This window comes from Protopterus annectens, chromosome 4.part1, assembly GCF_019279795.1.
Source record: "Protopterus annectens isolate FY-2018-M chromosome 4.part1, PAN1.0, whole genome shotgun sequence".
Classification (NCBI taxonomy): Eukaryota; Metazoa; Chordata; order Ceratodontiformes; family Protopteridae; genus Protopterus; species Protopterus annectens.
In genome coordinates, this window is record NC_056734.1 from 503,651,452 (window position 1) to 503,665,840 (window position 14,389).

The 14,389-nt window shown below is 41.8% G+C and overlaps 1 protein-coding gene across 1 annotated transcript in view; it reads left to right on the forward strand.

The window, feature by feature from the left end:
• Positions 1 to 14,389, forward strand: part of STK25 (serine/threonine kinase 25) — a gene marked incomplete in the record, with an annotated part of 665,014 nt that overhangs the window by 301,785 nt on the left and 348,840 nt on the right. Inside the window, 1 exon segment of the mRNA XM_044070790.1 lies at positions 12,637 to 12,822. Within this exon segment, the coding sequence (XP_043926725.1) occupies positions 12,637 to 12,822 (186 nt within the window).

Genomic DNA, 14,389 nt, shown 5'->3' on the forward strand with positions numbered 1-14,389 from the left:
CTACCTTCTTCCCAAATCCACAAAACAAAGGGGAGAAACTACTGCACACCCTGGACATTCACAGACAGTTGCGCTACTACTTGGACAGAACTAAAGGTTTCAGAAAAACTGACCAGCTGCTGGTAGCATATGCTGCTGGTACTCAAGGAAAAGCAATTTCCAAACAGACAATTTCAAAATGGATAGGAAATTGCATCCGCTTTTGTTACTCATTTCATGGAAAGACTGTACCAGCTAACATCAGACCTAGAGCCACAGCCACCTCCACAGCCTTCTTAAGAGGGGTGGCTACAAAAGACATTTTAGAAGCTGCCACATGGAGCTCCGTGCATACATTTGCCAAGCATTACAATTTATCTCTATATTCCAGATCCAGAGCAGGCTTTGCTACGGCTGTCCTGCAGGGTATCTTAGCTACACCATCCTTTTCCTAGTACCTCCACCCCCAGATTGGCTATGGTATTCTATCCATATGTGATGACTGCATTACATGATGCCAAGCATTACAATTTACCTCTATATTCCAGATCCAGAGCAGGCTTTGCTACGGCTGTCCTGCAGGGTATCTTAGCTACACCATCCTTTTCCTAGTACCTCCACCCCCAGATTGGCTATGGTATTCTACCCATATGTGATGACTGCAGATGCATCCTTGAAGGACATAGTACAGTTTTGTACCTACCATAAATGTAGATGTCCGATAGGTATGCATCTGCAGTCAGGTTTACCCTCCCTCCTTCCCCTCTGTGGTATTCCTAGGGTGCTTAATTAGCTAGCTGGGGGATCTATTATGGTGTATTTGTTTTATACATATATATATATATATATATATATATATATATATATGTGTATATATATATATATATTTCCAAATTTAGCCTTCCTAGAGGGCACCTGGCATCTGGGGCAAGAAAAACTGAGGAAGATGGCGTCGGCTGACGCTTTTATACCCCAGGCTTTGTGACGTCGGGGAAAGGGTGACATTAGCCGACGCCGGACCCAGACTTTGGAATCCGGCCGACCGAAGGGCTGCCTGAGGCAGGACAACCCATATGTGATGACTGCAGATGCATACCTATCGGACATCTACATTTATGGTAGGTACAAAACTGTACTTTCACCAAGGTGATGGCAGTAGTAGCTGCTCACCTGAGGCTTCAGAGGTTTTAGGTCTTCCCTTAACTGGATGATTGGCTCTTTGCTACTCCTTCCGAGCATCAACTTTGCCAAGCCAGGGATTACTTTGTCTCCCTAGCACGGGGTTGGGCATCACCATCAATCTCAACAAATTGTCGCTGACCCCGTCCAGGTCTTGAATTTCATTGGGACTCGGTTTGACACTATCAGATGAAAGTTTTCCTCACCTCCGGCAGGGTACACAGCCTGAAGTTACATGTTCTATACATAATTCTAGCCCAATCTCTGATAGCAGAGACAGTTCTGAGGGCACTGGGGTCTATGGCGGCCACGATCAACCTGTTACCCTTAGCGCGCCTAAACATGTGGATTCTTCAATGGACCCTTGCAGTTCAATGGTCTCTATTAGATATGCCGTTATCTCACCCTGTACAAATCTCCCGGATGTGCAGGGATTCTCTTCGATGGTGGATTCATTCCCCAGATCTAGTCAGGGGACGTCCCTTTTTACTGTCCTTTCCCAAGACCATGGTAACCACGGATGCCACCCAGCTGGGGGGAGGAGGTCACTGCTCGGGACAGAGTGTTCAAGGCCTGTGGTCCCCATCTGAAACCAATTTGCAGATAAACATCCTGGAGATGAGGGTGGTGCTTTTGACGTTGCAGGCCCTTCATGCCCATCTTCCTCTAGGGACGATTGCTATCCAGACAGACTGTTGGTGGTCTGGTACATTAACAAACAGGGGAGAACCAGATCTTACCCCCTTTGTAGCAAAGCCATGAAAGTGTGGAAATGGGTGATCTCCACCTGCCGCTTTCTGGTGACATTGCACATTCCAGGACCATCCCACATTCTAGCGGACAGGCTCAGTAGATCTTTCCTAATGCTTTACGAATAGTCTCTGAATCTTTCAGTGGCGGAGCAGATCTTTCTAAAGTGGGGTCATCCTTGCTGCAATCTCTTCGTATCTTTTTCCAATGTGAAATGCAGCAAGTTCTTTACTCTGAACCCCCCTCGGGGGGAAGGCCCCAAACACACACTGATTCATGCTTGGCCTCACAGTCTTCTTTATGCCTACCCCCCTCTGCCCTTGATATCAAAGTTTCTTTAGAAAGCTCGCAGGCTGGGGAGCCTTATGATCCTCATTGCCTCATTCTAGCCTTGCCAAGTCTGGTTTCTCTCTCTCTATGGTCTCATGTAGTAGTTCCACCATGGATGTTCGATCCGGTTCAGGGTCTCATTTCTCATCCCTCTGGAATTCCTCACCCAGACCTGGACAGTTTGAAGCTCATAGTTTGGTTGCTCCAGTTCCCATGATTGTTAGGACTCTTGGTTTATCTTCTCCTGTTAAAACCATTTTGGTGGCGGTTCACAGGTCGTCCACTAGAATGGTATACCATAACAAGTGGAAATGTTTTTCCATATGGGCCTCGGAGCATGCATTGGACCCCTTTACCACTCCAGTGTCTGCGGTATTGGAATTTTTGGTGAGGATTTTTCAGCAAGGTGCCAGTTCCTCCACTGTCAAAGTCCAACTGGCCGCTATTTCTAATTTTCATGTGGGAGAAAACATGAAGTCGTTGGCATCTTCTGAACTCTGTAACACCTTTCTTAAGGGTAGATTTCTTCTGAGACCCCCGGTGAAGGATCCTACGCCTCAGTGGGACCTTACATTAGTGCTTCAGGCTTTAGTCTCGCTCCGTTTTGAACCTGCAGCTTCAGTAGATTTGCACTATCTATCTTGGAAGACTGCCTTTTTAGTTGCCATTACTTCTACTAGGAGAGTGTCAGAACTTCAAGCACTATCAATCAAAGTTCCTTATATGACTTTTCATAAGGATAGAGTGTTTTTGCATACTAACTCGTCTTTTCTTCCAAAGGTAGCATTGGAAGCCAATATTAATCAGACTATCAATCTTCCTGTCTTCTTTCCAAACTTTCAAAATAAGGGAGAATGTAAATTACATTTACTTGATGTTCATAGACAATTACAAATCTATTTGCACAGGACAAAAGCTTTTCGTAAATCTGACCAGCTGCTCGTTTCTTACTCAAAATCCTTTTTAGGGAAACCAATTTCCAAGGTTATGATTGCCCGTTGGATTTCCCAATGCATTATTCAGGTGTACTGTGTCAGGGGATTTCCCTCTCCAGGTCAGGTAAAAGCACATTCTACCAGGTCTATGACTACTTCAGCCGCTTTCTGGTCCAAGGTGTCACTGGATGATGTCTGTTCTGCAGCTACTTTTTCCTCATCTCAAACATTAATTTCTCATTATAAATTGGACATTGTATCCAGGAACAGGGCATCTTTTGGCTCTGCTGTGCTTCAGAATATCCTTCCATGAGGTCCTTCCAAGTGTATAGTAGCTGGGGACTCGCAGCTTGAAGATCAAGTAAAGTCAACTACTTCAGATAAAGAAGGTATGCACTCACCATAATGTTCCATCTGAGTAGTTGTACTTCATTTGTCATCAACCACCCCCCCCCTTCCTCCGACCTTGTCACTGTCGTCCTGGCCATATTTATGGAAGATGAAAAGTTCAGGGGCGTCCTCTGTCATGCTTTGGCTCAGGAATTTTGGGTTGTCAGTAGTGGTAAGATCTTGTTGGGTCGGGTGTATGTTATCTGTTGGGCCGCAAACTTGATCTGAAGGGAGGAAGGAGACTGGGGATTATGGGTACGGGGAGGAGCTTGGAGCTCAGATCAGATGCTGGATATGCAGCCGTGTTAGATCCAATATGGATCCATAACCACAGGTTGAAGACAAATGAAGTACAACTACTCAGATGGAACGTTATGGTGAGTACATAACTTTTTTCTAACTGTACACCTCTTAAGTTTGACTGTGATTAAATTAATTACATTTTGGACATGGTAATGTAATTCAACTTATTTTACTCACTTCTACATGCTCATTATTTGTATTTTCAGCTGCCCACGCAATCCCTTGTAGTATGCGCTTTGCTGCATGTGATTTGGCTATGTTCGCCCCACTCACAGTATATGTGCTGCTTTCCAACTGAAAGTCACATTTAATTGGTCATTGTCTGGCTCATGCAAGGAGCATTTTACTCGAAATTTGCACACACCGTCTCCAGAGAGACATTTACTGGTATCAGGTGCATCTGGTACCATGCCAATAATTTTTTGATGTTAAACCTACAAGGCAAAACCATCTGAGCTGCATGATGCATCTGCACCTCTCTGAAAGTGATGAGAGTTAGCTGACTAAACGCTGACATTGGCTGTATCTAAGGAACTAGTGGCAATACTTTACCTCACACAGCAATAGCCATGGATTGGCTAGCCATGACTTGTTAACTTTGTCAGGGAGAGACCTAAGGATCAAATAATAATGACTGGCAATGCTATTCCATTGCAGTCTCTTTTGATGACAGTTTTATTTAGTTTAGGGTAATTATTTCATTACTGCATTTACAGTAGTAATGAAATATTTGACCTTAAATGTTTTTATGGGTAGGAAAGTATTTTCAAAGTGTAATGTTATAATTAAAAAATGTAGACATTTGTCAGGTGGCAAAGTAAGTCATCACCTGTAATGAAGGTGGTTTAATATGCAGATGTGAAAATGGATTTTTTTGTAATAATCAGTGATATGGGGTATTGTGCACTAAAGGTTTTTACCCAGAACCTACATAAACTGAGTGTTGATCGATGTACAGGTGTATATTTCATTTTAGGAGCAGAAGTGAACATTTGTATTTTTTCAGCAATAGTGTAATGAAAAAATCATAGAATACTTCATTAAGCCACATTGTTATTCTGATAATGTTTTGTATCTCTAAGGTGATAAAAGTAAAAAAATAAATAAATAAATTAAAACAAAGAAAACAGCAGAATAACACACCACCATATATATAAAGTATACATTTTATGACCAGTATTAAATTATACATTTTTTACACCAATATTAAAGTATATGTTTTATGAGCTCCCTGGTGGTATGCTATTCTGCTGGTTTCTTTGTTTTATTTTGCATTTTTTTCTACCAGCAGTTTATTTATCTCAGCTGCGTTAACTTGTTTTAACTGTTTAAAAAAAAATAATAAATTGTTTTCTGGTAAGAAGTAAGAGTAACTTAAAACGGTAGTAAGATGCAGGAAGTATAATCTACACAGATAAAATTGTTATTTATGGCTTGTTTAAATGCAGTGTGTGTTTTTTATATTTTATTTTGCATTTTTGAATTGCATGATAGTTTTAATAACTCAGCTGGTACAACTACCTACTTGTGACTGCTCATGATTCACTTATTGCTTTGGCAAGTAAGAGATTACTCCAGAGTAATGAGGAGGCAACTGCTGTAGATTCCCACTGAGTCGGGCGCTGTGTACATTTCATTTTTTTTGTAACTCTGCAGAACTCGCCTGTACATGTCAGAAGTATAATAAAAACACTGTTGCTTGTTTGCATTGTTGTTGACTGTTTGGTATGACCTTGGATGTGCCCAGTGGATAAAGCATGACATAGATTGTAAGGAGTCATTGTAGATGTGCAGTCTGTTTCCCTAGGCTCCTTGCTGCCCAATATCTTCTGCAGTATTCATCAGTGTGGGCATCAACAATAACCTGCTGTTATCGTGGGATGGTCTTTTGATTAGTGGCAAAGAAGTCTGTTAGAACTGACATGGGGAGGAAGGGTGAAGCGGGCTTGTGGGAGGAGGGACTGTCCAGGGCCATCCTATGCCTCAGGTCCTCAAAGGAGGAACAGTATCACAAGGACAGCCCAGGGGCAGGCCTTCAGCCACCAAGCCATGAACAAGTTGGCTCTGATCTGGGGAAACAAGAGTATACCTTTGCAAGAGAGAGCACAGTGGCCCAATAACTCACATAGGTCACTTGCCCCCTGCTCACAGGAGGGGTTGGAGGCATACAAGAAAATATTCGCAACTACCAGAATGTGCTTCTACGTCAGCCTCTCCTAGGCTGCCAGCTATTACCCTCATTGGGGAATGAATTAGCCTGGCTTATGGAGGTGGATTGATGGTCAACAGACACAACAGGAAACAGAAAAAAATGATCATGGGATGCATTCTCTCCCCATTTGCAGATGCATGGTTTAATCGTAACCTATCATGTACCTGAAGGAAGTTCAGTCACATGAAAGTGGCTCAAGCAAGCCGTGAGAAAATAGGACAGTAGATACATTTCTCGTTGAATGTGAGAATTGTAAAATACATTAAAGTGTTTCACAGAGAGCTCCTTGAGCTATATACACAGTAATGCGGAGTACTTTCAAAAAATACGAGTATTTATGTATATGTATAATTGTGTGTGTTTGTGTGTGTGTGTTTACAATACATTGGATGGTGAAACATCACTCCAGAAGGGATAATGTTTTTGCAGTGGGCAAGCTACCTCCCTCCCCCAGTAATTTTATATATATATATATATATATATATATATATATATATATATATATATATACCAATCCCAAGATCATATTCCACACAGTGTTCCGTGACCTCCCAAAAAACAGTGATAAAATGAGTTTCGATCAGTTCTGCATGCTGTAAAAACATTTGATATTCCAAATGTTCAATTATATGAAGTGTTTCCATGTATGTACATGTGTAAATAATATATTAATATAGCGGTGTTTCTGTGTGACATTTAGTTGAATGCCCATTTAGTTGAATTCCAATGTTAAAATGTCAGGAAAAGGCATCCAAGGAAAGATGTTTCAGAAAGTTTTTTTTGTAGGTTGCTTCTGTGCTCCCCATTTGGAAGGCTTTACTTGCCATATCCTTTACTTAATAAGTTCATAGGTGTATACTAGGTTAATGACCACTAGGGCCTTTGTAAGCCTAGCAGTGCAACCCAAATTTGATCCCCAGTATTTATGTTTTAGACTTTATATAGGAGATGAGTTTTGGTTGTGAGATGGTTAGGCTGCCTCTGTTCACCACCCCTTTGCTGACACCCTTGTCTCTATTTCCCATCCAATGGTTTAAGTTGCACATAAATAGAGTTAGGGATGGACTTTGCTTTACAGGAATGGGAAGCTTATTCCTTAGAAATTAAATTCTCTGAGAAACATCTCTCTCCCCAATATGTCCTATTTATGTCGCAAGATACATTTAGGTCTTTGGATCTAGTAGTTCTGATGCTGTTTGTTTTGTGGATGTGCAAAAGGTTAATCAGAACAGGGTTCAAGTATAGCTTGTATGCCAGGCATAGATGTCTCGGTAATCTGTAGGAGACAAGAGTATGGTGAAAGGGCTTTGAGGCAATCCCTCACAGGACATTCAAACTGTTAGAACATTGTTTATGCCCTGTATTCTTTTTGTAAGGAACCTTTGCAGACGTTCCACATGTTGCATGTGTCTGGTTCCGAAAGGGGTATTATTACTCTCTCATGGGTCTGATGAGGGCTTACTACACTGTTGTAATGATTTCCCTTGACCTAGATGCCATTTCCTTATAGGCTGAGCAACATAGAAGGATTTTCTTACTACCTTGAATACATGTTGGTCGAAGGCTAGGTTACTTTTTACATGAGTTCCCAAATCCCTGCCTATTGAGTTTAGGGTGTTTTATCAATTCCATAGTTTCCCGGGGTGGTTGACTTCCCAAAAGTTACTATAATGCATTTCATGGCATTAAGTTTTAAGCTGTGGCTTTGGCTCTGTCACTTCTGTGTTAAACCTTCCTGTAGGGTGTTTGGGTCATGAGGAGATTCTGCAACTGCTCCCAGTTTGCAATCGTCTGCTGACTTGGTCAGTAAGAGCCCTTTGACATTGGCTTTGACTTCCAAGAAGTAGATGCCAAAGAGGAGAGGGCCCAGCACAGAACCCTGAGAGATGCCACTGGTGACTGGCCACTCTGTGGAGGTGGTCTTGCTGATTCTAACCTCCTGGCCCTATCCGTGAGCCACCTGGCTATCCAGCACATTATATTGAGGTTTATATTTAAATCCATAAGTATGTTAACAATGACCAAGTTTGGTATTGCATCAAATGCCTTATCCAGGTCAAGGTAGGCAGTATGTAGTGTTTTTTATCCTCTTCCATTGCCTTGGCATCTTTTTCAAAGAAGTTTGCCAGGTTCAGTAGGCAGGACCTTCCTTTGACAAAGTCAAACTGGGATGGATCCAGTGTCTGGAGGACTCCAATTTGTTGACCATTTCCATGATGATTCTTTCCATGGCTTTGTAATTAAGACTAGTCAGACTAATGGGTATGTAGTTTCCAGGATCTGTTGATCTTTCACCCTTATGAATGGGGATGACAATTGCAGTCCTTAATTCTCATGCCACAAAGCCTGTTTTGGGACTGTAGTTAAATAATGGCACCAGTAGCCCTAATAAGTCATATTTTAGACTCTTCAGGAGGTATCCCAAGATATTATTGGGGCTCACTGAGGATGTATTTTTTTACCTTAGCAAACGCAGCCAGGGCATGCTCTCTGTATTTGGAGGGGTTATGTTTGAGGGTATTTCTTGGGGGGGGATTGGCTGTTGGTGAATGGGGGGGTAAAGTTGGAACTGAATTTGTCAGCCAACAGAGTTATATCGCCCAGCTCAGTGCATGTGGCACTATTAACTACTAGTTCAGCACACTGCTACATGCTGCCTTTCAGGTTTTTCGCATAGACATGACATTGAGGGGGGGGGGGGGTAGAGTTCTTCCATATTTGTGAGTAGGAGGTCCAGCATGTTGGAGCTTCTATTTGGTATATGAACTAACTGGTCAATGACGTTTGTATTTATGAAGTCCAGGAATCTCTGTGCCTGAATATTGGAGGTCATGTAGGATTCCCAATCTGTAGAAGGTTAAAGTCCCCCATGAGTAGGATATTTTGTTTGGATAGTGTCTCTAGCAGGTCTAAGTATACAGTCTGAGTTTCTTGGGACATGGGGGCGACCTGTAGCTAGCCACTCTATGGTACAAAGATTTTATATATGATGATCTGCATGTAGTGAAACTCCAGCATGTCATCCCTTTTAACCAACCTAGGGTTATACTGTTGATGCATAATAGTATCCTTCGGGAGGTCATCCACCCCTGGTAACTATTATATTGACAACACACTCCTTAGAGCTGACCCACTAGTCAGGGACTTAGGGACACACACAGATTGTAACCTGGCCTTTGATCATCACATGTCTACAGCAGTGAGGAAATCCTTCTATAGTGCGCAACTTGTGAACAAAGGTATGGCATCTAAGTCTAAGGAAGTCATTATTCGGCATTCATCAGACCTATCATTGAGTACAATGCCCCCTTTGGTATGTACCTAACCAGGCATATTCAACAACTGGAACATCCACAGAGGTTCCTCACTAAAAAAATACAGGGCTTAAGTAAAATGTCCTATGCAGACCGCCACAAGGCTCTATTCCTGTATTCTGTCTCCTACAAGCTTTTAGGGGAGATCTATGCCTGATATACAGGGCATTGTCAGATCCCAGTCTGGTGGACCTCCGGCATATCTGCAAAACAAACAGCACCAGAATTTCCCATTCTAAAGACTTAAACATTGCCTGTGATATAAATAGGACCTGCTGGAGAAACGGGTATGTATACCAGAGATTACCCCATCACTGCAACAGGCTCCCCATCCATGTGAAGCAGAGTTCCTCCTTAACCCAATTCAGGTGCAACCTGGACAATTGTATGGGGAACAGGAACTTCATCCCTGGTTTGGCACCTACAGTGGATATAAAAAGTGTACACACCCATGTTAAAATGCCATGTTTTTGTGATATAAAAAAATGAGACCACAGTAAATCATTTCAAAACTTTTCCCACCTTTAATGTGACCTATAACCTGTACAATTCAATTGAAATATAGGGGAAGAAATATAAAAATTAAAAAAATTACAATACACTGGTTGCATAAGTGTGCACACCCTTAAACTAAAACTTTGTTGTGTGTGCACACCCATAAACTAATACTTTGTTGTTGGCTTGACCACTTGACTGAGATCTGAACCCTATAGCTGTGCCAGTGGGGAGTCTTATTGGGGATCTAGAGAGAAAGGGAGAAACCAGCCCCAGAATGACTGTGATCTGTGTGTGCTCTTAAGTGAAATTGTACTTTACTGTGTGTGTACTTGTTATCCTACCAATGTGGATGTCCCTCACTGGTGTTAGTGGTGAGGATTGAGACTCCTTGATTACTGGGCCAGTGCACGGGCATCACACCTATATTGAGACATTTCCAGCTTTAGCCCCTGTCTATGCAGCTACTGGTCTAAAGTGTAGAAGGCACTGAAACCTTGCACTGCTGGGGTACTTTTGACAGCTTTAAACCATGTCTGAGTAAATGCACTAATATCTGTTTTCTCAAAAGTGAGAAAGGGTTGAAGGAAGTGTATTTTTTTTTTTTTTTTGTTTAGGCTCCTTGCATTGAGCAGCAACACAGGTTCAGTTGAGTTGATTTTGCTTATTGATAGGTTTGTTAGTTTGGCATTGCATAAAAAAGGCTCTGTGGGGTTGGATAAAGTTTTAGCCAGTATTTGCGAGCCTATAGGGGACAGGTGCAGACCATTAGTGGCAAAGCAATATGATCTTTTTAATCATGTCCTCCCATGCTGACGAATACTGGATCTCCTTAGAATGTCAACAGAAACTTGGCCAGTTGTTGAAATCAGTTATCTCTTGTTCATTTTGTGGCAACATCCTCAGTGAAAATAATATGCTGCTTCAATACTTGACCGATACCAGTATGAATGACAGTCCAGGTTCCCCATAATTTCTCTCTCCATATAGTCCAGGGAGGTAAATCTGGTCATTTGCATCTACGTGGACACTGGACTCATACGGGTAGCTCTGTTATAATGATTTGTGTATAATTTAGTAGAACCTGGATCCGGATAGGAAAATAACCATTATCTTCTTTTTTTTTTCAGCCTAGTTCAAGTGGCATCAGTATATCTTACAAGGGAGTTCCTATAGAGTCCTGGGTGGTAAATTTGCTTACCTTATGAGCTTTGCATTTGGAGCTCCACTAAGAAGCTGTATGTGTGGTATTAGGTATTTAAGTGCTTTTGGGTTTACTAAGGATATGTTTCACCAATGGGCAGTCCATGAGGGTTTTATAGTTTTGGAAGATTGCATTTAAGTGCCTATGCATACGTTGGTCTGTGTGTGTGTCGTGTGCATGGATTTGACAACCTGATATGTAATAGTATGTGAGAGTTTAGCCTACAGTGACTTTGCGTATGTGTACCTCTCCCATACTGTATCTGTTACTTGAAAGGATTAAGTGTTTTTCATTAAAAATAAGACAGTTGCTACATTGTCTCAAGATACCCATATCCAGCAAGCTGGCTGCAGAGAAGTTCGAACATTGCATATCCATGTTGCCTGGTCCTTTAATTGAAGAGCTACAAGAGGGTGGCATACTAAGGTTTACAGAAGGCAATTAAATGTACTTTATTGGAGCAGACTAGACTATAAAATACTAAGTTCGACCAAGTTTAATCATATCCCCACTTTACATACAGACTAACTGCTCTAAGCGTCTTGGCGCACAATGTTTTTGCTCTATCCTTACTGGTTTACAGGTATAGTTTTATGGACAGTTCCTTAGGGAAAATTTGCTTTCTAAAGTGTTTGCTTCTGTACAGGGCACTGCTGACCACTACTGCCCTACACAAACACGCCTAATTTATGCCAGCCCTGAAAAAGCAGAAACGTGACTATTGAGCCCTCTGGCCAGTAAAATTACTGCACTTGGATCCTTTTGTTTGTTTTCCAACTCAAAATAGATCAGGCAAACATCTCTTGTCACAAGATAAATAATCACAGTCCCCTTAATGTAAAAACACAGAAAAAAGCATCCCACAAGTGCAGTACTACTACAAGCCATACAGTCTAACAGGAGCAACAGTGACAGGAATAGCACTTATCAGTGGGATGCACAATTAAAAGAAGGGAACAGCAAGGATTACGTAAACCATTTCAAGGCAGACTAGCAACTGCCAGTCCAAGGAAAAACAAATACACTTTATATAGATGTAATTCAGAAAAGTGCAGTAAATAATTTGAAAATAGCTAACTCCAAATTTGCAGAGAAAAAAAAGAGAAGACCACACTCGGGGAATTACACTAATTCAGAAAATAAATGACAGTGACAGCAGTGATTTGTAGAAGGCACCACTCACCAGGTAAAACTTCATATATTTTTAATTGTCTGTTGCAGAGCTATGGGTAACTGTGGCACATTCTTCTCATGTAATTTTGTGTAAACCGGCATTCAGCTAAATGGGCTTCTAGCTGCTGAATTCAGTTTTTTTGGGATCAAGATTATAATTCTATATATATTCACTTATGAATAATTAATATATATATATATATATATATATATATATATATATAAAACATAAAAATAAAAGCACACACAAGTGTATGTGCATATATCTGTGTTTGTACATATTCATAGAAAAGTCTATATCGACTTTAGGGTAAAAAGTGAATAATAAAGACGGAAACATTTTTCTCTCTCCTTCTGTTTTTTCTCATGCAGGCAGATATCTGGTCTTTGGGTATAACAGCCATTGAACTAGCCAAAGGAGAGCCCCCAAACTCAGATCTTCATCCTATGAGAGTTCTATTTCTTATCCCTAAAAACAACCCACCTACACTGGAGGGCAGCTACAGCAGACCTTTCAAAGAGTTTGTGGAAGCCTGTCTCAACAAAGACCCCCGAAATGTAAGTACCAAGGGAAATGGGAAAGAAAGTGTTTCAAGAAAACAAAACAAAGTAGAGCTGGTGTTAGAGTTTGTGTTTGATATTGAAAATTCAGAGATTTCCTTTGATTATCTGTACTTAAACAACTAAGTTGTTTTTCTTTTTTGGATATATTTGTTCTGTTTTCTTACATTGTTTATTTTGCTGTATAGTTATTAAAACAAGATGTTTTCTCATGCTGTTTATTGAGCAGTATAATCCATTAAAACAAGATACCTTCATTGATTTCCTTCAAGGATGCATCTGCAGTCCTTACAAATGGGTTGTCCTGTCGTCAGGCAGCCCTTCGGTCGGCCGGATTCCAAAGTCTGGGTCTGGCCTCGGCTGGTGTCGCACTTCACCCGACATCATAGCTGCAGTTTTTCGGGTATAAAGGCATCAGCCGACGCCATTTTCCTCAGTCTTTCTTGCCGCGTGGCGCCCGAAGCAGAAGCTGTTCGCAAGTGCCGGTCGGTCAGAACCAGAGATTACTACTTCCGAATACTACTTCGAAGACTTCTAAAAAGCTAAGTACCCCGTTGGGGACTCTTTCTTGCCTCAGCCGATGTCAGAAAAAGTGAATAATTGTCTAACTTGTGGGAAACAAATACCTCATAAAGATTTCCACTCTTACTGCTTACCTTGTTTAGGCCCAGACCACGACGTCGCAGCTTGTCTAGCCTGTGCTTCTTTTAATCGACGGATGCTTAGACGTCGGTCGGAATTTGCTGAGCAGTTTTTTGGCACTGATTTTGCTTATATTATGCCGTTGGATCCTCCGACTTCACAAATATCCAAAAAACACAAGGAAAAGGACCGACACTCGCGGTCCGCGGTTTCAGCCGAAACCGCGGTTAAATAACATGAGTGTCTCGGTTTCGGCTGAAACCGAGCAAGCGGTTCTTCCTTCAGCCGAAAACATGCCTTCTACCGAGGCCTCTTCAAACCTGGTGGAATCGGCTTCTGAAATCCATCCTGTGGTTGCGGTTTCTCAGGAATTATCTGACACTATTCCCTTGGATATCTCAACTCTTGCACGTGGAGCTGCTAGGCCTCCTGCAGCCATGTCTATTAAGGCTTTTGCCAGGGCTAAAGCTACAAAAACTGTGCCTGTTAAGACCCTCTCTCACAGGCCCAGCTCCAGTTCCCAAATGCTTTCCTTGGCAGAGGATCTTATTTCTTTAATCCGGGGATCCCAGCCTCATCCAGACAGGGCCTCTCATCCACCTCCAGAGAAGAGGCCTAGAGCAGAGCCTCCTGAGCCAGTGTCCACAGATGATTCCTCTGATGATTCAGATAACACAGACCCTCCAGAGGCTCCTTATTCCCCTTACGAAGACTCTGATGCTGAAGAGTCCATCCCTTCTGCCTCTCCACCTGAGGAATTTTCCTTTGGGGAAACCTTGCATGCTATGAGGGAACAATTTCAGTGGCAGGGCCAAGATTTTTCAGACTCCAGGAAAAGGCTTAGAACCTTTTGCATTTACCACAACATAGGCCTTTAGCTATACCTCCAGTTCTTTCTGTTGTAGATGATTCATTTAATGAT